The sequence below is a fragment of the Sarcophilus harrisii genome, chromosome 2 (assembly GCF_902635505.1).
Source record: "Sarcophilus harrisii chromosome 2, mSarHar1.11, whole genome shotgun sequence".
Classification (NCBI taxonomy): domain Eukaryota; kingdom Metazoa; phylum Chordata; class Mammalia; order Dasyuromorphia; family Dasyuridae; genus Sarcophilus; species Sarcophilus harrisii.
Window position 1 is genome coordinate 474,774,843 of NC_045427.1, and position 16,945 is coordinate 474,791,787.

At 33.5% G+C, this 16,945-nt stretch overlaps 1 protein-coding gene across 8 annotated transcripts in view; it reads left to right on the forward strand.

Annotated features, from left to right (window-relative positions):
• RSPRY1 (ring finger and SPRY domain containing 1) overlaps positions 1–16,945 on the forward strand; it is a 61,150-nt gene that overhangs the window by 30,293 nt on the left and 13,912 nt on the right. For all 8 annotated transcript variants that reach the window (XM_031954547.1, XM_031954548.1, XM_031954546.1 and 5 more), the window contains 8 exons: positions 284–410; positions 1,993–2,051; positions 2,593–2,659; positions 3,641–3,772; positions 5,141–5,256; positions 6,010–6,153; positions 15,099–15,210; positions 15,965–16,067. In XM_031954547.1, the coding sequence (XP_031810407.1) occupies positions 284–410; positions 1,993–2,051; positions 2,593–2,659; positions 3,641–3,772; positions 5,141–5,256; positions 6,010–6,153; positions 15,099–15,210; positions 15,965–16,067 (860 nt within the window). The remainder of the gene's footprint in view (positions 1–283; positions 411–1,992; positions 2,052–2,592; positions 2,660–3,640; positions 3,773–5,140; positions 5,257–6,009; positions 6,154–15,098; positions 15,211–15,964; positions 16,068–16,945) is intronic.

A 16,945-nucleotide genomic window follows, 5' to 3' on the forward strand; every position in this document is an offset into this window, starting at 1 on the left:
GTTGCCATCTGCCTGGACTTGGCTTTTTAATATCAGCGACATAAAAAGATGCATTTTATATATTTAACACAGTAGCCACATACTGAATAATACTTTGTATGGCAAGCTGCAGTTGTTGAAAGAGCATTTCAGTAAAGTTGCACTAATATGTGATAGTACATTATGTCTTTATCATATAATGTTAATTTTCATTTCTTTGCTGCTTAGTTGTTCTTTGCAGACTTAGGTGCAAAAGATGTTAAGAAGTAAATATATTAAGTCCATTTCATACTTTTTCTTTTAGGATGCACTCCAGAAGTTGACTGAAATTCTGAATTTAAATGGAGCTGTTGCTTGTCAGGATGCCAGTCATCCTGCCAAACACCGAAACACAACAGCAGTACTGGGCTGCTTAGCCGAGAAACTAGCAGGTAATTATTTCATATTTTAAAAATGTGTTTGATGTCTCTGACTAAATCAATTACATGTTTATGAACCTAGTTTGTTTTGTTTTGTCTTTTGTAAAAGGGAAAAGGGAAAGTGAGATCTATATCAGAAAAAAAAATTAATGTAGGTGCTTAATTTTTAGAGAATATGATAAAATATTTCATTTAGCTTTTAAAATTAAGAACAAGACATATAAAACTGTACTCAAATACTACAATAACAGCAATTAAAAACTTCTAAAGTATGATCAGTTAATAGAAAAGAGAAGAACACGATCTTGTAATGTGGGGAAAAAAAGAGAAAAATCTGATACTTCCCAAGATTTGGTGTTAAAAATAAAAACAAATCCTTGGATTGGGGGGGGGTTGGGTGAGGAGATTTGAAAACATTGTCACAATGTGTTTTTTTGCAATGTCTTAATCCCTGCTTAAAGTTTGAAATTACAATCATTTTTGAAATTCTCTCTTTTCCCTATCTATTAATGAATTTTAAAAAAATTTTTTTTAACTTGAAAAGTAGAACATAGAGCTTTTCATTTTAGGAGAGGATAAGGTTTTCTATCTTCATATCTATATGGAACCTTTTAGGATATGGCTATTAGAACTGTTAAACTCTTGTGTTTATTCAGCTAAAGACATAAATGAGATCACATCCTGGAAATTAAATAAGTACTAAACCTGTCCTGTTGACTAGAAGTATCCCACCTTGGCAAGCACTGTGTGATCAGAACTCTTATTTTTCTTTCAGTTCATTTTAATGAGAACTTAAAAATTCTTGTTTTTCTATCCCTTTTGAAACAAAAAGTTTGAATATAGACCAGTGTTTTTTTTTTTTAACCTTACCATGGCTTATGTAATTTCTTACCATGGTGTTTGAGTGCCTATAGCTGAAAGATACTGTTTTCCAGAGTTTTCATTTCTTTTAGAGTAGAACTGTCATGTAGGCCTCCTAAAATTTAATAATTACATGGAAATGATAGATTCAATTTTGATTTCAGTTATTATGATTTCTAACTTTATATAATGTCACGTATTCTCCTGACATGGCCTTACAACCTTGTACAAAAGAGAAGCCCTTTTGATTAAAAAAACCTAACCTGCCCCTTCTAGATCAAGCCACAAAATAGGTTTGGATCTAAGAGGTGATCTAGTCCAGAAGTCCAGACCCTTCGTTTTATATCTAAAGAAATTGATGTTTAGAGAGGGGAAATTATTTTCCCAGAACTCCACACCAGTAGCAAAACTGGAATTGAAACTCAGAGCTCTTGACTCCAAACCTGGGCCTTTTTCTTTTAAACCAAACCAAACAGAGCTAAACATTATCTTACTTTTTGGTACAACTTAAAACTGTATCTTAAAGGGAGTTTGGAAATTGTTCTTCCTGAATATTCATACAGGAAACTTGAGGATTAACTTCCAAGTACATTTGGATATCTTATTTATAAATCAGATGACTTTGTGATAACCTGTAGTTGACACTTTAGTACTTACTAATAGGAAAATGCAATACACCAATTTTAGAGATGTGCCATTGTAATGACATAGTATATTTATTATTACTCTACAGGTCCTGCAAGTATAAACTTACTTAGTCCGGGGATATTAGAATATTTGTTACAGAGCCTGGTAAGTGATATATCAAAGACAGTTGTTGTTGCCAGTTATCTAATTCTAATGTATGAAAAATAATTTTGTTGTTAAAAAGCAAAACAAAAAATTTTAGATTGGGAGAGGAGGAGGGGAATTTGTTTAATTTCTAAAAAATTAAAAACCTTTATCTTTTAATCTAAAAAAACAGAACACAGAGCTTTTCATTTTAGGGAGGAGAAGGTTTTCTATTTTTATGTCTATATGGAACCTTTAAGGATATGGCTACAGAATTGTTCATTGTTTTTATGTTAAATAGTTAAAGACATATAACATGGATTGGCATAGGAAATGAAAGCAATCATATGTTTGCATCTATTTCCCAAAGTTGTCTTTATCTCAAATTATGTTAAAAAAAAAAATTTAGGACAGAAGTAAGAAAGCATAATGCTAGAATTAAATATTTTTAAAATTATCAGAGCAAAAATTTGATGCTCAAAAAAATACCTAGCATATATTTAGCAAGAAAACAATTAGAAGCAGAATTTAAAATGAAAATTTTGTTGTTTTTTTTCTTCAGAATTTCCAGTCCCATCCTACAGTCATGCTTTTTGCACTAATCGCATTGGAAAAGTTTGCACAGACCAGTATGTATACAAATGCTGTGAATTCTAACATATATATACACTGTGGCAGAAATATACATTGATGCTTCTGAACTATTGGCAATTTATTTAAATTTTATTTTTTTCTGTTCTGTACAGCTAGATTTTCTTTTTTCTTTTTCTTTTTTTTTTTTTTTTAAATTATAACTTTTTATTGACAGAACCCATGCCTGGGTAATTTTTTTTACAACATTATCCCTTGCACTCACTTCTGTTCTGACTTTTCCCCTCCCCTCCCTTCACCCCCTCCCTCAGATGGCAAGCAGTCCTATACATGTTAAATATGTCACAGTATATCCTAGATACAATATATGTGTGTAGAACTGAACAGTTCTCTTAATTTATTTAAATTTTAAATACTACACAAAAAAAATTGTTTAGTTTTAAAAGTTTACAGGGTGAATTTAGGCCATTGGATGTGTCACAGAAATATAACTACCTAACAACACAGGTGTAACCTGTATCAAATTGCTTGCCTTCTCAGTGAGGATAGGAAGGAAGAGAATTTGGAACTCAGTTTTAAAAAAAAAAAAAATGCTGAAAGTTTTTAAAAATGTAATTAGAGAAAAATAAAGTTGTAAATAAATGAAAAAATGGAAAAAAAGAGGTAATATATACCTTAACCATTTTAAGTCAAGTACTTTGGTTTTACCTGCTCTGTTAAAGGAAGTTCTGTTTATAGTGCCTCTTTCTTTTTTCCCCTCTACAGTTAAAGGATTGTTGTGAATTTTTTTTTTTTTTTTTTTACTATATATATTAGCATGTAGCATCTCTTTTGAGTACCTATGTTTTGGGTTTTTTTTTTCTTTTTTTTTTTTTTTTGGTTTGTTTTTTGAGATGTTTGACTATGGCTACCTTCTCGTTCTTAGTCTATAGGTGTTTTAACTGATTTCAGGGAAAATGTTAACTATTATTTGACTATGTAGTTGCTAGCTAATTCAAGTCTTGCTTCTTTCTTGCTAGGTGAAAATAAAATGACTATCTCTAAATCCTGTATTAGTGACCGTCTTGTCATGTTGGAGAGTTGGACAGAAAATTCTGACTATCTGAAACGTCAAGTTGGTTTCTGCGCTCAATGGAGTTTAGACAATCTCTGTAAGTCAGTGTATTGTATTAAAATGATTTCCACTTCTACTGAAAAAGTTTCTTCCACTTTATTTCTTTTTCTAACTGATTAATTTATTCATTCAACAAATATTAAGTGCTGTCTGTGAGCAAGGAAACACTAAGATAAAACACACATAAATTCAATACACATTAGAATGTGATAAGCATAGGAGAAAGATGGAATACAAAGTGTTATACAGGTGAAATAATACTAAAAGTGATGATGAGAAGACTGAATCTTTCCCTGACAGATCCCCATCTGAGAGAAGTACAATTACTGGCAGAAAGACTTCTCTTGGAGTCCTCCAAACAAGGCTGCCCCAACATTCCCCTGCTCATAAATTCTCACTCTTCTTTCTTGCCGTGTCAGATCTACATCCTTCTACCTGACTTTAAAGGCCCTCCCTCACCTGGCTGTACTTTACATTTCAAACTGTCTTGAAGCACATTCTGCCATAGGCCAAAGTAGTCTACTCAGTGTTCCATGACTTTGCCATGCCTATCCCACTCTCTTGATTTGATTCTCTTTTCCTCATTCCTCTGCATGTTAAAATCCTACCTGTTCTTCAAGGCCCAATTCAGATCCTACTTCTTCTATAAATGTTATCCAAACTATTTCAACCAATCCCTCCTCTGAACAGAAATAGAGTATGTACAGTCTGAATCACAAAATTTGGCTCAAGTATTTCACTGTTTTGTATTTGTTCATTTTATTCTTTGGTTGTATATCTCCTGTCAGTTCATTCTTTCATGTGACTTTATCTTTACCTGATCTTAGTTCTCTGTCCAACCAGATTGAGAACAGAGACCCTTTTTGGTGTCTAGAATTAGAACAGTGCTGGTCATATACTTGCTATTCAAGAGATAACTTGTTTGATTTTAAAAGGAAATCTTCCATAGTGACAAGAAAAGATTTGTAGATATATCAGTCAATCAACAAGCATTTGTGAAGCTTCTGCTAGATACTATATAGTTTGCTGAGTGCTGAAGATAAAAAGACACAAAATGAAATAATTCTTTACCAAGCATTGTCAAGCCATATCATAATTCCCAAATTATAAGAATTCAGGACATTTTTCCGCATGAAATAAACCAGAATTGTACTTTGTATAATGTGTATATATCTGGTGTATAGGAATTGTGTTCTTTAGATTTAAGGAACTTAATACTGAAAATCATACCACTTTCCCTGCCTTCTAGCAAGGCACACTCATTTACTATAATGTATAAACAGAACTGCCATTCAGCATGACCAACTTGGCCTTACAGACTATAATCACAACTATTAAACTTTGTTGATTTTGTTCTTTTCCAGAGGTGTGTGATTTAGTAACATGGTTTATTTTTCTTTTGCAGTTTTGAAAGAAGGCAGGCAGTTTACTTATGAGAAAGTGGATCTGACCAACATTAGGGCCATGCTGAATAGCAATGATGTCAGTGAGTACCTGAAGATCTCGCCACATGGATTGGAGGTAAAAAAAAAAAAAAAAAAAAAAAAAAGCATTAATTTACAGTTTTAAAAACCTTACTTAAATCTTTTTTCACCTGTGGCTTAGTACCAACGCTTAGAGGCTTCTCAATAATTATTTCTCTTTGTCTTATACACCCACTTAGGGTTTCACCTAGAAAATCAGCATTTGGCTTTTGTCAAGGTTTCTACACGCAAAAAAATAAGCACTCAGACTAGCAAAATATCAGCTATCAGAAAGGTTTAATTTAATCCAACCAAAAAAAACCATAAAGAACTTTTACCTTAGCCCATAAACATTGAGACAACTCTTCTTTCCCTCTCTCGTGGACCTCTGTCTTCCCCCAAATACCTGTACAATTTTCTAGATAGGACTCTTAAGCCAAGGAAAATGACTTGAAGTTGCAAAGGAATCAATACTATGTCATTGTCCTACCCATGAGTCCCTGCTGCTTCCAAAAGCTTGTGCTGTTCTTTAGAGTTACCCCATTGTAGTAAATCACTCAGGAAGTTTTAGGGAGTTCACCAGCCCTCCTTTCTGATAGGGCCCATGTTCCTTTGGTATCTACACACAGGACTCCCACCAATCTCCTCTAATTCTGTGTTTTGTGCATGGCAAGGAAAGAAGGGTCTCAGTCTTCAATGAGAACATTAAATGTGTCAGGGAGTGACTACAAGCTGAGACTGTATTTTACCTAGGCTATTGTCATCCATCAAGTAACCATTGTTATGTTTGTCATGCCATTTGGTTTGCCAGGCTCGATGTGATGCCTCCTCCTTTGAAAGTGTGCGTTGTACATTCTGTGTTGACTCTGGGGTATGGTACTATGAAGTTACAGTGATCACTTCTGGAGTTATGCAGATAGGCTGGGCCACCAAAGACAGCAAATTTCTCAATCATGTAAGTACATGAATGAAATGACCCTAAAACACAGTGGCTTTCATTTTTCTGTATGTTTAACATACAGAAAAGTAGTTTCTTGATTTATATTGAGTTAAAAACTATTTAGCTGTTGAATCTCAATGATCATAAATCACACCCCCCCCCCCCCCCCCAAAGAAGTTTGCCTTCAATTAGTTAATCAGTAAACAATTTTTAAGCTTCTACTTAACTTTTGCCAGGCAATAATTTATGGGTAGGAAAAAAACAAGAAGTTTCTCCAGATTTCGTTCATTTTAGAAGATGAGCATGTTTATGTGGTTTTATCTATAATCCTTACTTCTCTGTCTCTAGCTCTGCCCTAGCTTTGGTCTTTTGTGATTTATATTGTGACTTGGCCAACAATTTATTTCTGCCTTGCTTTATAGTTTTGAAAGGTTTTAATAGCTCCTCTCCTTCTGAAATATTGCCACTTCATTGGCTCAGATATACAGTCTTGTCTTAAAATTTGTCAATAACACCAACATTTAAAAAACAACAATTGTTTCCAAAAACAACAGTATGAAATTTTAGAAAAGCTAATGGTATATGTAATCAGTATGATTGATTGGTAACATATTAGTGCAGAGCTTTTTCCTCTTGCCTTTTTTCTTACAAATGACTTTTTCAGTGCCAGTTTGTCAGTCTCACCCATCACCCTTTTTCTGATAATTAGGTTATAAGCCAATTGTGATAGAATTCAATCAGAAATGTGATTTAGAAACTCATTTTCAATTTTCTTTGTTGTAAAGTCCTGATTTTTAAAAATTGGCTTTGTTTGGGAAGAATTATTCTAAATCCTAACCCCTGGTGCTTTATAAATCCCCATTTCTGGTTGGGATCAACCTTAGAAATGACAGTGTAGCCACAAATTGAACATTTTTCTCATGACCACATAGTTTTTCATGGAACACCAAAAGTGGACTTACCAGAGTCAAGGGTTTAGTGGGACACCTGAAACTCTTGGCTAAAGGATCAATTAAGGAAAAAGGACTAATGGGACAAATCAGATTGACCTGAAACTAGGAATAGACAGGATATTCAGTTTCTTTAGGGGTATAATCTAGGATATTTTTTCACAATCTTTTTATTGATGCATGTTATTAATGCCCTAAAGTAATAATAACATTGATATGACACTTGAAGTTTTACAAAGCACTTTCATTTCATCCTCACAATAACTCTAGGAGGTAGGTACTATTATTATCCTCACTTTACAGATGAGGAATTCAAGAAGACTAAGGTTAAGGTCAAGTTCATATAGGTAGTAAGAGTCTGAGCTGAGATTTGAACTTAAGTTTTCCTGATTCTGGTGCACTGGATAAACTATCAGGCTTGAAGTAAAGATTTAACTTCCTGTGTTCAAACCTGGCCCCAGACACTGGTTAACTGTGTAACATGGGGAAAGTCACTGGCTAAGTTTTTAAAATACCAGCTACTGTAATACTCAGCTATAGTCTCAGTTTCCTCATCTGTAAAATGAACTAAAAAAGGAAAGGGCAAACTACACTTGTATCTTTTTGCTAAAAAAAAAACATCAAAGAATTGGACACACTGAAATGAGTGAACAAAACTTCCTAATTCCAGGTCAGTACTCTGTGTACTTTACCACTTAGCTGTCTCTCCATGGTTTGTAGCTTTTTCCTGAACTCAGGTGACTTGATATTGTTTTGGAGTCTCAAAACCCATTGGTGGACATTAGCAAGCAGGAAAGGCAAGTTTGGATCATTGCCTGGCATGCACAAAGATCTTTTAAAGGCTAATAGGGTCAAGTGAAAATCAGTCAGGATCAAATTCCCAGTGAACTTCTACTTCTTTCAGAACTACTGTTATGTAGTTCTTCTCTGTAATGCACTGTCTGAATTCAGTTCCATCATGGCTCAAGTTTAATCTGATGTTTAACAGAGCAGTTCCACTGGGCAGAGAAGACCAAACTGTGTAAAATATAGGATCCTGTGAGATGAAAAGGGCAAGAATGGTTATCCCCATTTTACATATGAGAAAATCAAAGCTCATAGAAGTGAACCTGTCTGTGATTACACAGTGCTAATAAGATCTACGTCTAAAACCCATGTTTTTACTAAGCCATGGTAGTTATTCTTTTGATTCAGACACACGGAAAAGCTAAGAGATAAAATTATCCTTTCTCCTAATTTGTCAGCAGAATTCACTTCAAGACTGGAGGAGATCTAATAAATATGTCTGTAGCTGAGTATTACAAAATATTTTTAAAACTTAGCCAGTCAGCCTAGAATGCCAGAGTTAAGTACATGATAGATGTGTGCAAGTTTATAACATGTAATAGCATATGGTTGGCTTTTAAAATTAAGAGACTTAAAAAAGGTTTGGGGGGAGTTGGGGGAGGTGGAGAAAACGAAAACAGTCTATTCTTTTTAAAGCGATGTAACAAGCTTTGGATTTCTTTTTATACATTTTTCTTATCTAAATACTTAGTTCCCTGTTAAAAGGTGATAAAGTATGAGTTAATCTCTTCACAAATGCAGGATTCTGAAAACATTGCCGCAAACACAATTTTGCTGTTAATGGATATTGTTGTTATTGTTTTAGAGATTTTTTAAAAAGTTATAGTCATACAAATGCAGTGTATACTTTTACAAGCTAAGTAATTCCTATTATATACTTAGTCTCTTAGGATTAACATTTTTTATAAAATAAAAAGTCCTTAAATCGCCCAATATGGATTTTTAGTTTAGAAAGGATAACTATATTCTCAAGACATATTTTTAAAATGTGCCTTGGGCTTCTAATTTCTTCTTGTCAACAAGAAGACATTCTTGTTGTTGGGGATTTATAACTATGTATGTTTATATATCACCAATAAATATGCACATGGAGAATTTGTAATACATTTATATGAGAATTAATAGCAAAACATACTTGTCTCCTTTTGACAGAGAAGTGGTGGATTATAGTTGGGTAATAAACCAAATACTGTCAGACATGGCCAATATGTTGGCTTATTTTGTTTTTTAACAATATTTCTTTGTTTCAAGAGAGAATTCAATTCAGGGTTCAGATGGGGAAATAACAGCAATGTGTTGGGGTTTTTTTTTTTCCCTTTAAGCATCAATTAAACATTTTTATTTAAAAAGTAATTATAACAGTTCCATTGAAAAAGATAAAATATTTAAAACATACCTTTGAAAAAGACTAGTCAAAATTCTAATTTGTTAATTCTTTTTAAGTAATTTTACCACATACTATGAAGCTTCTTTGTGTCTATAGCTGATTTTTAAATCACTGAGCTCAAAGGGGGTTTTAGAATATATTTTTTTACATAGCTACTTTACTTTGTTTCTAAGTAAGGAGAGCTAAGATTAATATTATTGGAACTAATCTTAAAAAACAGGAATACTTAAGACTGAATCTCTACAATAGAGTTTTGTTTTTAAAAAAAATCTTAGATATTAAAGTGTAGAAAATAGATTCAGACTTCAACTTGTTTTAGACCATCTCCAGGATTTTTATTTTTTATTTTGAAGGGCCCTTGGTCAGTAAGTCATAGAATAATAGAAATGGAAGATTGAAAAGGACTGCTTTGTCATACTTGTCTTTGCTGCTCAAATGTTGCCTTGCAGGCTAATAATTGTTTGGAAAAGACCAATTACCATAATCCTATAGAATAATATAGCTAGTATAGCCAATGGATGGAGTAGGCCAGTTGGTGAATTATAAGTAACATTGCCTGACCTTGACCCCATGTCTCTGCCTTGCTAGCAGCCAATTAGTACATCTATATGGGATAGACATTATGGATAAACATTCAATTGGGCTCAGAATTGAATAGAAGAGAATACACTGGATTGAATTTGGAAAATCATTTAGCAGCTTTAATGACCCTAAGCTTTGGATATAAATCCATCTTTTTGTTTTAACATGATTGTTTTTCAGGAGATGCTATATAGCTACAAATCATGGAATGCCACAGTCTTTGGGGAATGAAAATTACAAGTTACACAAAAGGCAGTGAAAAGATAATAGCATATAACCAATGCAAATTTCCTATTAAAGATTATGTAAAATTTATCATCAAAAAGGCTGAAAAACAAGAGGGTTGCCAATCCTATAGAAAGTATAAAGGAATGGCTAATTTGAATACTCTATTGGCACCTATGTAACATAAAGAGATCTGGGAGAATGGCCCTCCTGTGGAACATTTATTGGAGAATTATGGAGAAGACTCATGGGATAAGGTGGTGTGGGTAGCTTGCAATTTGCATCATTGGAGGGAATACCACATGAGTGAAATGACAGTGCCCTCAAAGTATTGAAGTATTCAATAAATTCCTTTTCCTTTATTATCTATGCTAATGAAAGAAGTAATTATAACCTGGAAAACAGATACTTCAGAAATCTATGATTTCATCAGTGTTGGTTCTTCCTCCTCCAGTGTAAATCATAATATCTGTCCCTTAGAAAATTCCACACAGTCCCCCCCAAAATTATATATATATTTGTTAAAATAACTGCTATTTGCAAAACATTATGCTAGGTGTCAGAAGATGCAGAAACCAAAGTAAAGCAATTTCTAGCTCAAAAGTTAGATTATTTAGGCAAAGACATTTTGAGGAAGGAAAAATACTGACTTAGAAAGATTTCACCTTGGAAGTTCATATCTGAGCAAAAAAAGAAAAAAGTCAGACAAGCATTTCTTAACTCCTTATTATGTGTTAGATACTATGCTAAAGACCTAAGAGATAGTTTTTTGTTTTTCTGCGGCCTAAAAACATCTCCTGCCCTCAAGTACTCAAATTATAATAGGGTCAATAGTATGTAAATAATTACAACTACACACACACACACACACACACACACACACGATTGAAAAGAAGAGAAAGACACAGCTGAGAGGACCTGGAGATTTGTGGGTCTGCAGGTGGGATTTAAGTCTTGAAGGAAGCTGGATAACTAAGAGATAGAGATGAAAGACAGCATTCCCGGAATGGGACACAAGAAACTGGATAGGGAATATTATGATTGAGGAATTGTAGTTAAGCCAATGCAAGTGGATCAATAAAGTCAGAAAATTGCAAGTCAACAGAGCAGTAGAATGATGGGCTACACTAGGGCCCCTTTCCCAAAAGGCATGAGTTGTTGAAGGAACCCAGGAAGGTAGAGGTTGACAAAAATGCTGAATTGGTGACCCAGTTGGAACTATTGTGAGCCAGTGGTTCTCAAATTTTTTGGTCTCAGGACCCCTTTATTCTCTTAATTATTAAAGAACTTAAGTTTGTGTAGGTTATATCTATCTGTATTTATCAGATTTGAATTAAAATTAAAATACATTATTGTGAATCACCTTTTGACCTCATAGATGCTCTGAAAGGATATGAGGGATATTCAAGGTGCCTAAACCAGATTTTAAGAACTACTGCTTTAAGCCATGAATACTAAGAATATCTGTGACCTTTTCGACAAAGATGTCTATTGCACAAGACTTCTGACAAAGCCCTTGGGCAGGTAGCATCTCATTTTAGAAATATTAAGAAAATGATACAGATAAATTTTTATAATCCAGTCTGGGATGTTGATAAAGAAAATCAAAAAGTGATAACAATGGTAATCTTCATTGTGCCTGATTTATTTACTTTTTTGTTGACTTGGAGATGAATAGTCAGTAGAGGTTTTGCTCTTTATGTGGTTGAGTATTTTCTGCATTACCTTTGAAAGAAGTAAAAGTGTGGTGCCTCTTTTCAAGAAGATGACATTTAATGACTATTAAGAGAATGTGAAATGCCTTAAAAAAAAAAAAAAAGATGATGGAGGAAAAAAATTAAACACAAGGCAGCAGAATCAGTTTCTAACCATTTATCACTGAAGAATCTCTAGACCCATCAAAAGTTAGGAATAGAAAATATAAACAAGTCTTAATTCTAGAGAGAAGACACTTAATTCTCCTTAGAAAAAGTGCCTTCACCTGTTCTCCTTTAAAATATCCTTTTTTGGTAAGGAAATAGAAGCAATGATTATAGGTGAGTTTCATTACTATGAAGAGGAAAGTAGAAAGGGACAATAGGTTGAATGTATGTCAAGGTCAAAAGTAGATTTTTTTTCCCCAAGGACAATGAAGACCAGGACACATATGTAGACATCAAAAAAAGCTCCACTGGATAAAGAGAATTTGAAGGTGAGAGATGGGACAGTGATAGAAGAGGCAAATCCTGAAGGAATCAAGTGAAGGATATAATCAAGAATACAACTAGAATGGGGCAGCTAGGTGGTGCAGTGGATAGAGTGCTGGCCCTGAAGTCAGGAGGACTTGAGTTCAAATCTGGCCTCAGACCCTTGGGCGAATCACTCAACCCCAATTGCCTCAGCAAAATAAATAAATAAACAAACAAATAAATAAAAAGAATACAACTAGAAGTGCTGACGTCAGTTGATCTTACTGTCCTCTCAAATTATTAGCCATCCATTCATTTAAATCCCTGAATATGAAGAAAATGTAGAGAAGAAAAGGACCATATATAATCCATTCACTAAACTCCTTGAAAAGCAATGATTTGGGAGCTGGTAGGTGATTGGGAAAAAGGATATAGATGGACTGATAATAAGAATGAACTTTACGGTACAGTTTGTTGACTGATGACAGAACACCCTCTGAAAGATGTCTACTTTTCCTTCTGGTCTGTTGTTTCAGGGAAGAAAAAGAACTTCCAGTACTAAAGAAAAGGTCTAGTGATATGTTTCTTATATCCTGTATTCATCTCATCCTCAACATGTGAAAACTAGTTATCTTTCCCCTCTAGAGCTCTCTCCAGTTCCTAACTTCCCTAATTCTATCCAGACAACTACCATCCTTCCTGTCATTCAGGTTCACTATCTTGGAGTCACCCTTAATTTGTCACTGCTTCTCACCCCTCTCCCATATTTGGTCAGTTTTTTAAGTCTTGCTGATTTTGCCTCTACTATGCTCCTCACCAAAATTTTATTTCATTTGAACTTCACAACAGTCTTATGAGGTAGTTATCATAGTGTATTATTATGTCCATTTTACAGATGAAGTTCAGAAAGACTAAGTAACTTGCCTATGGTTTCAAAGTATCAGAGGCAAGATTTGAGTCCTGGTCTTCCTGACTCCACAAGTGTGCTCTGTCCACTACCCTACACAAGGATGAAGGAAAATTTGTTAATGGGGGCTTTTTGACTCTGGAGATGGTAAGCAAGCCTGAATGAATGTCAGAAATTTGAGAAAGGAAGGAAGGAGTTGGCTAGCCATAGCATGAGGGCAGTACCGTTAACTGGGGCTCCCATTCTAGGATGATGTGAGTTTTTTTCTCCAGTACTAGGATGAAGGCGTTGAGCCAGCAAAGCGATCCGTTGGACCTGTCTGACTTAGTAAATACCTTGTGATTATTTTTTGTGGTCAGTAGCTGGACATATCTAGTAGCTGATCTTCTAATATTGGACCTCTATGAATTCAGCTAGGCTGGTCTTCCAACATCTAGCCACACAATCTGTGACTCGCTCTGTATTCAAATCCTTTGCATTTTGAAATGAACTGTGGGAGTTGATAGTCCACTAGCACAAGGTGTGCCCAGCTTCATTCTACGCTGTGATAAATTATCAGAGGAAGTCTGAGAGGTAGCTGGCAGTGCAGTGGATAGAGCTCTGGGCATAGCATCAGGAAGTCAAGAAGATTTAAGTTCAAATCTGATCTCAGGCACTTACTAACTGGACAAGTCACTTAAATCTTTGTCTTAGTTTTTTCAACTGAGTAAAACAACATAAAACAAGAATAATACCACCTACCTCATAGAATTGTTTTGAAGATTAAATAAGCTAATATTTGTAAAAAGAACAATGCCTGGCACATATTAAGGGCTATATAAATTTTTATTTTTTTCCTTTTCCCTTTAGTGGAAGTGGATAATTGATATCCACAAATAGTGAAAGAAATCTTCTTTTAGACAAAATCCTCAAAAGTCACATAGAGAACTTTAAAAAAATTCTTGTTCTAGAATTTTGTCATAGACCATGTCAAGTCCAATCAAGATGGGGTGTGAACTAGTGTTTTAATAGAATTTTTGTTGTGATATTTGTAACAACAGGATTTCATATGTCTTTTGAAACTCTTCTACAATAAAACTTTTCACTACTGGTTTGAAAGAGTAATGTCATTGTTGGAATTGAATATCATTTCTTTTCCCCTGTCAGTACTCTCATAAGTATTCTCATAAGAACAATAAAGTGTTTAAAAACAAAGTAGGTAAAAGGAAGAGAAGATATAGTCAGCTACAAAATTGATTAGTAGTTAATTTTTTCTCTTATTGCTAAAGCTAGTATTTCTAATACAGAATTGTATAGTAATGGTGATAATAGTATACAACCTTGTTTTACCCCTGATCTTATTGGGAATGCTTCTGATTCATCCCCATTACATATGATAATTTTAAATAGATGTAAATGATCATTTTAAGGAAAACTCCATTTATTGCTATGCTCTCTCATGTTTTTAATAGGAATGGGTGTTGGACCCTGTCAAATGCTTTTCTGCATCTATTGCAATAATCATATGATTTCTGCTGTCAATTTTGCTAATAGTTTTCCTAATATTGAACCAGCTCTGTATTTCTGGTGTAATTCTACTTAGTGATTGTGTATCATCCTGGTGATAACTTGCTGTAACCTCTTTGCTAATATTTCATTTAAAATTTTTGCATCAGTATTCATAGAAAAATTGGTCTATAATTTTCTTTCTCTGTTTTGACCTTACCTGGTTTAGTTATTAGCACCATATCTGTGTCATAAAATGAATTTGGTAGGAGATTAATTAATTCCATATCATAAAAGGAATTGGGTAAGAGATTATTTAATTCCTTAAGAGAAATGGATATTGATTTCAAAGAGTATCCACAACTTTAAACCAAGCATGTAAAAGTCTTGCTATTTTGCCTTCTCTACAGGAAGGCTATGGTATTGGAGATGATGAATATTCTTGTGCATACGATGGCTGCCGGCAGCTGATTTGGTATAATGCCAGAAGTAAACCACATTCACATCCTTGTTGGAAAGAAGGTATTCATTTAACTTTGGATTTGGGGACCTGGCTAAAATAGTTGTTTACTATTAAGTTTCTAATATTGTGGTTTGAGGTATTTTTAAGTCATGAAAATAAAAGGGGAAAGATAATTGTATTCTAATAGCACTTATTATACAAATTTTTTGTAAATTTTGGATTTTTAAGAATTTTCCTTCTCATAAAATTGCATTTTCTTTAGCATTTTAATTCCAAGTATGTTGAATATTATATTAAATTAAACTATACTGACATTTCAACTATCCTTGAAGTTTGTTTGAATTCTGTTGTCCACTGTGGTGATGTTTTGAACAAAAACCATTGCACAAACTTGGCCCCTGAATACTGAAATTATGATTCCCCTAAAAATCAGGATTCATGAAGTTAAATTGGCCATATGCTCTTTACTTAATGGTGTTCTTGGCACAGCCTTTCAGGTAGATGAATATAAAAAAAGTTTTCAGCTTAGAATTGTTTGTTATGATTGCCAGGTACCCTAACAGCAAATAACACTTAGAAACAGGTAGATCATTAGTGAAAAAAGTAGATCATTAGTGAATCAGGATTTCATTTTTCAAGAGAAATACTTATTACCTACATCTTGATTCTATCTTGTTTTTTCTCAGGCTGGAACATACCAGCATGTAATACATTTGGAAATAAAAGCATTTAAGTGAGGTCCCCATTGTTGGAATAACAAATAACACTAGAATTTAAAATCTATAATCTTAATATGTTTGTTTTATCTTCTAGGAGACACAATAGGGTTTCTTCTAGACTTGCAAGAAAAACAAATGATCTTTTGCTTAAATGGAAGCCAGCTTCCTTCTGAGAAGCAAGTCTTTACATCTGCTGTGTAAGTATCTTTCCCATTCAGACTTGTAGATCTAAACAAAGCAAGATCCATTTTCTTCTAGAAAAATCTGTATTTATATTGTCTCTTTCTATGAAGTTTCTGTGCTGGTAAATTGGAGTGTCTTTGTCATAGTATTTGAACTAAAATTTGCCACAAATTGGAAATATATGACAATATGATTAAATTTAAAAGAAAGTAACAGCTAAGGAAAAAATAAGGCACATGTTACAGATAAATCTTGGCATCTACAGTATAAAAAGAGCTATTAAAAAGTCAGCTTGGACTACAGGATAAAATGAATAAATAGTCAAAGTATTTGAATAGACAACTTTTAAAAGAGGACATGCAGATTATTAATAATCTCTCGGAAAAATAATCAACCTCAGCCTCACTAATAATCAGAGAGATACAAATTAAAACAAATTTCTAAGACCACTTCAGACCCATCAAATTGAAATTTGATTTTTTTTTTCTTTTTAAAAAAATTTTAATTCTGAACTTAAACTTCAAATAAAATAGTCATTTCTTTATTAGGTATTAGATATAAAAAAAGATTGTAAATGAAACTCCAGACTCTATTAAATAGAGATAAATTAAAATTATTTTAAAGTATATAACAAATTTATTATTTTTTTTGCCTTCTGTTCATTCAAAAAAAAAAAAAGTTTTAATGGCCTTCCTTTCTTTCTTTTGTTTTTTTTAGCTACCCTATTCCTCAGCTTTCCTTTCCCTTCCTATCCCACACTGAAAAGAAAAAAAACAAAAAGAAAACCCTTGTAACAAATAATATGCATAGTCAAGCAAAGCAAATTCTCATATTGGCTGTAAATTAAAATAAGGAAAAAATTTTTAAATTCTGCATCTTTGAATATTACCTC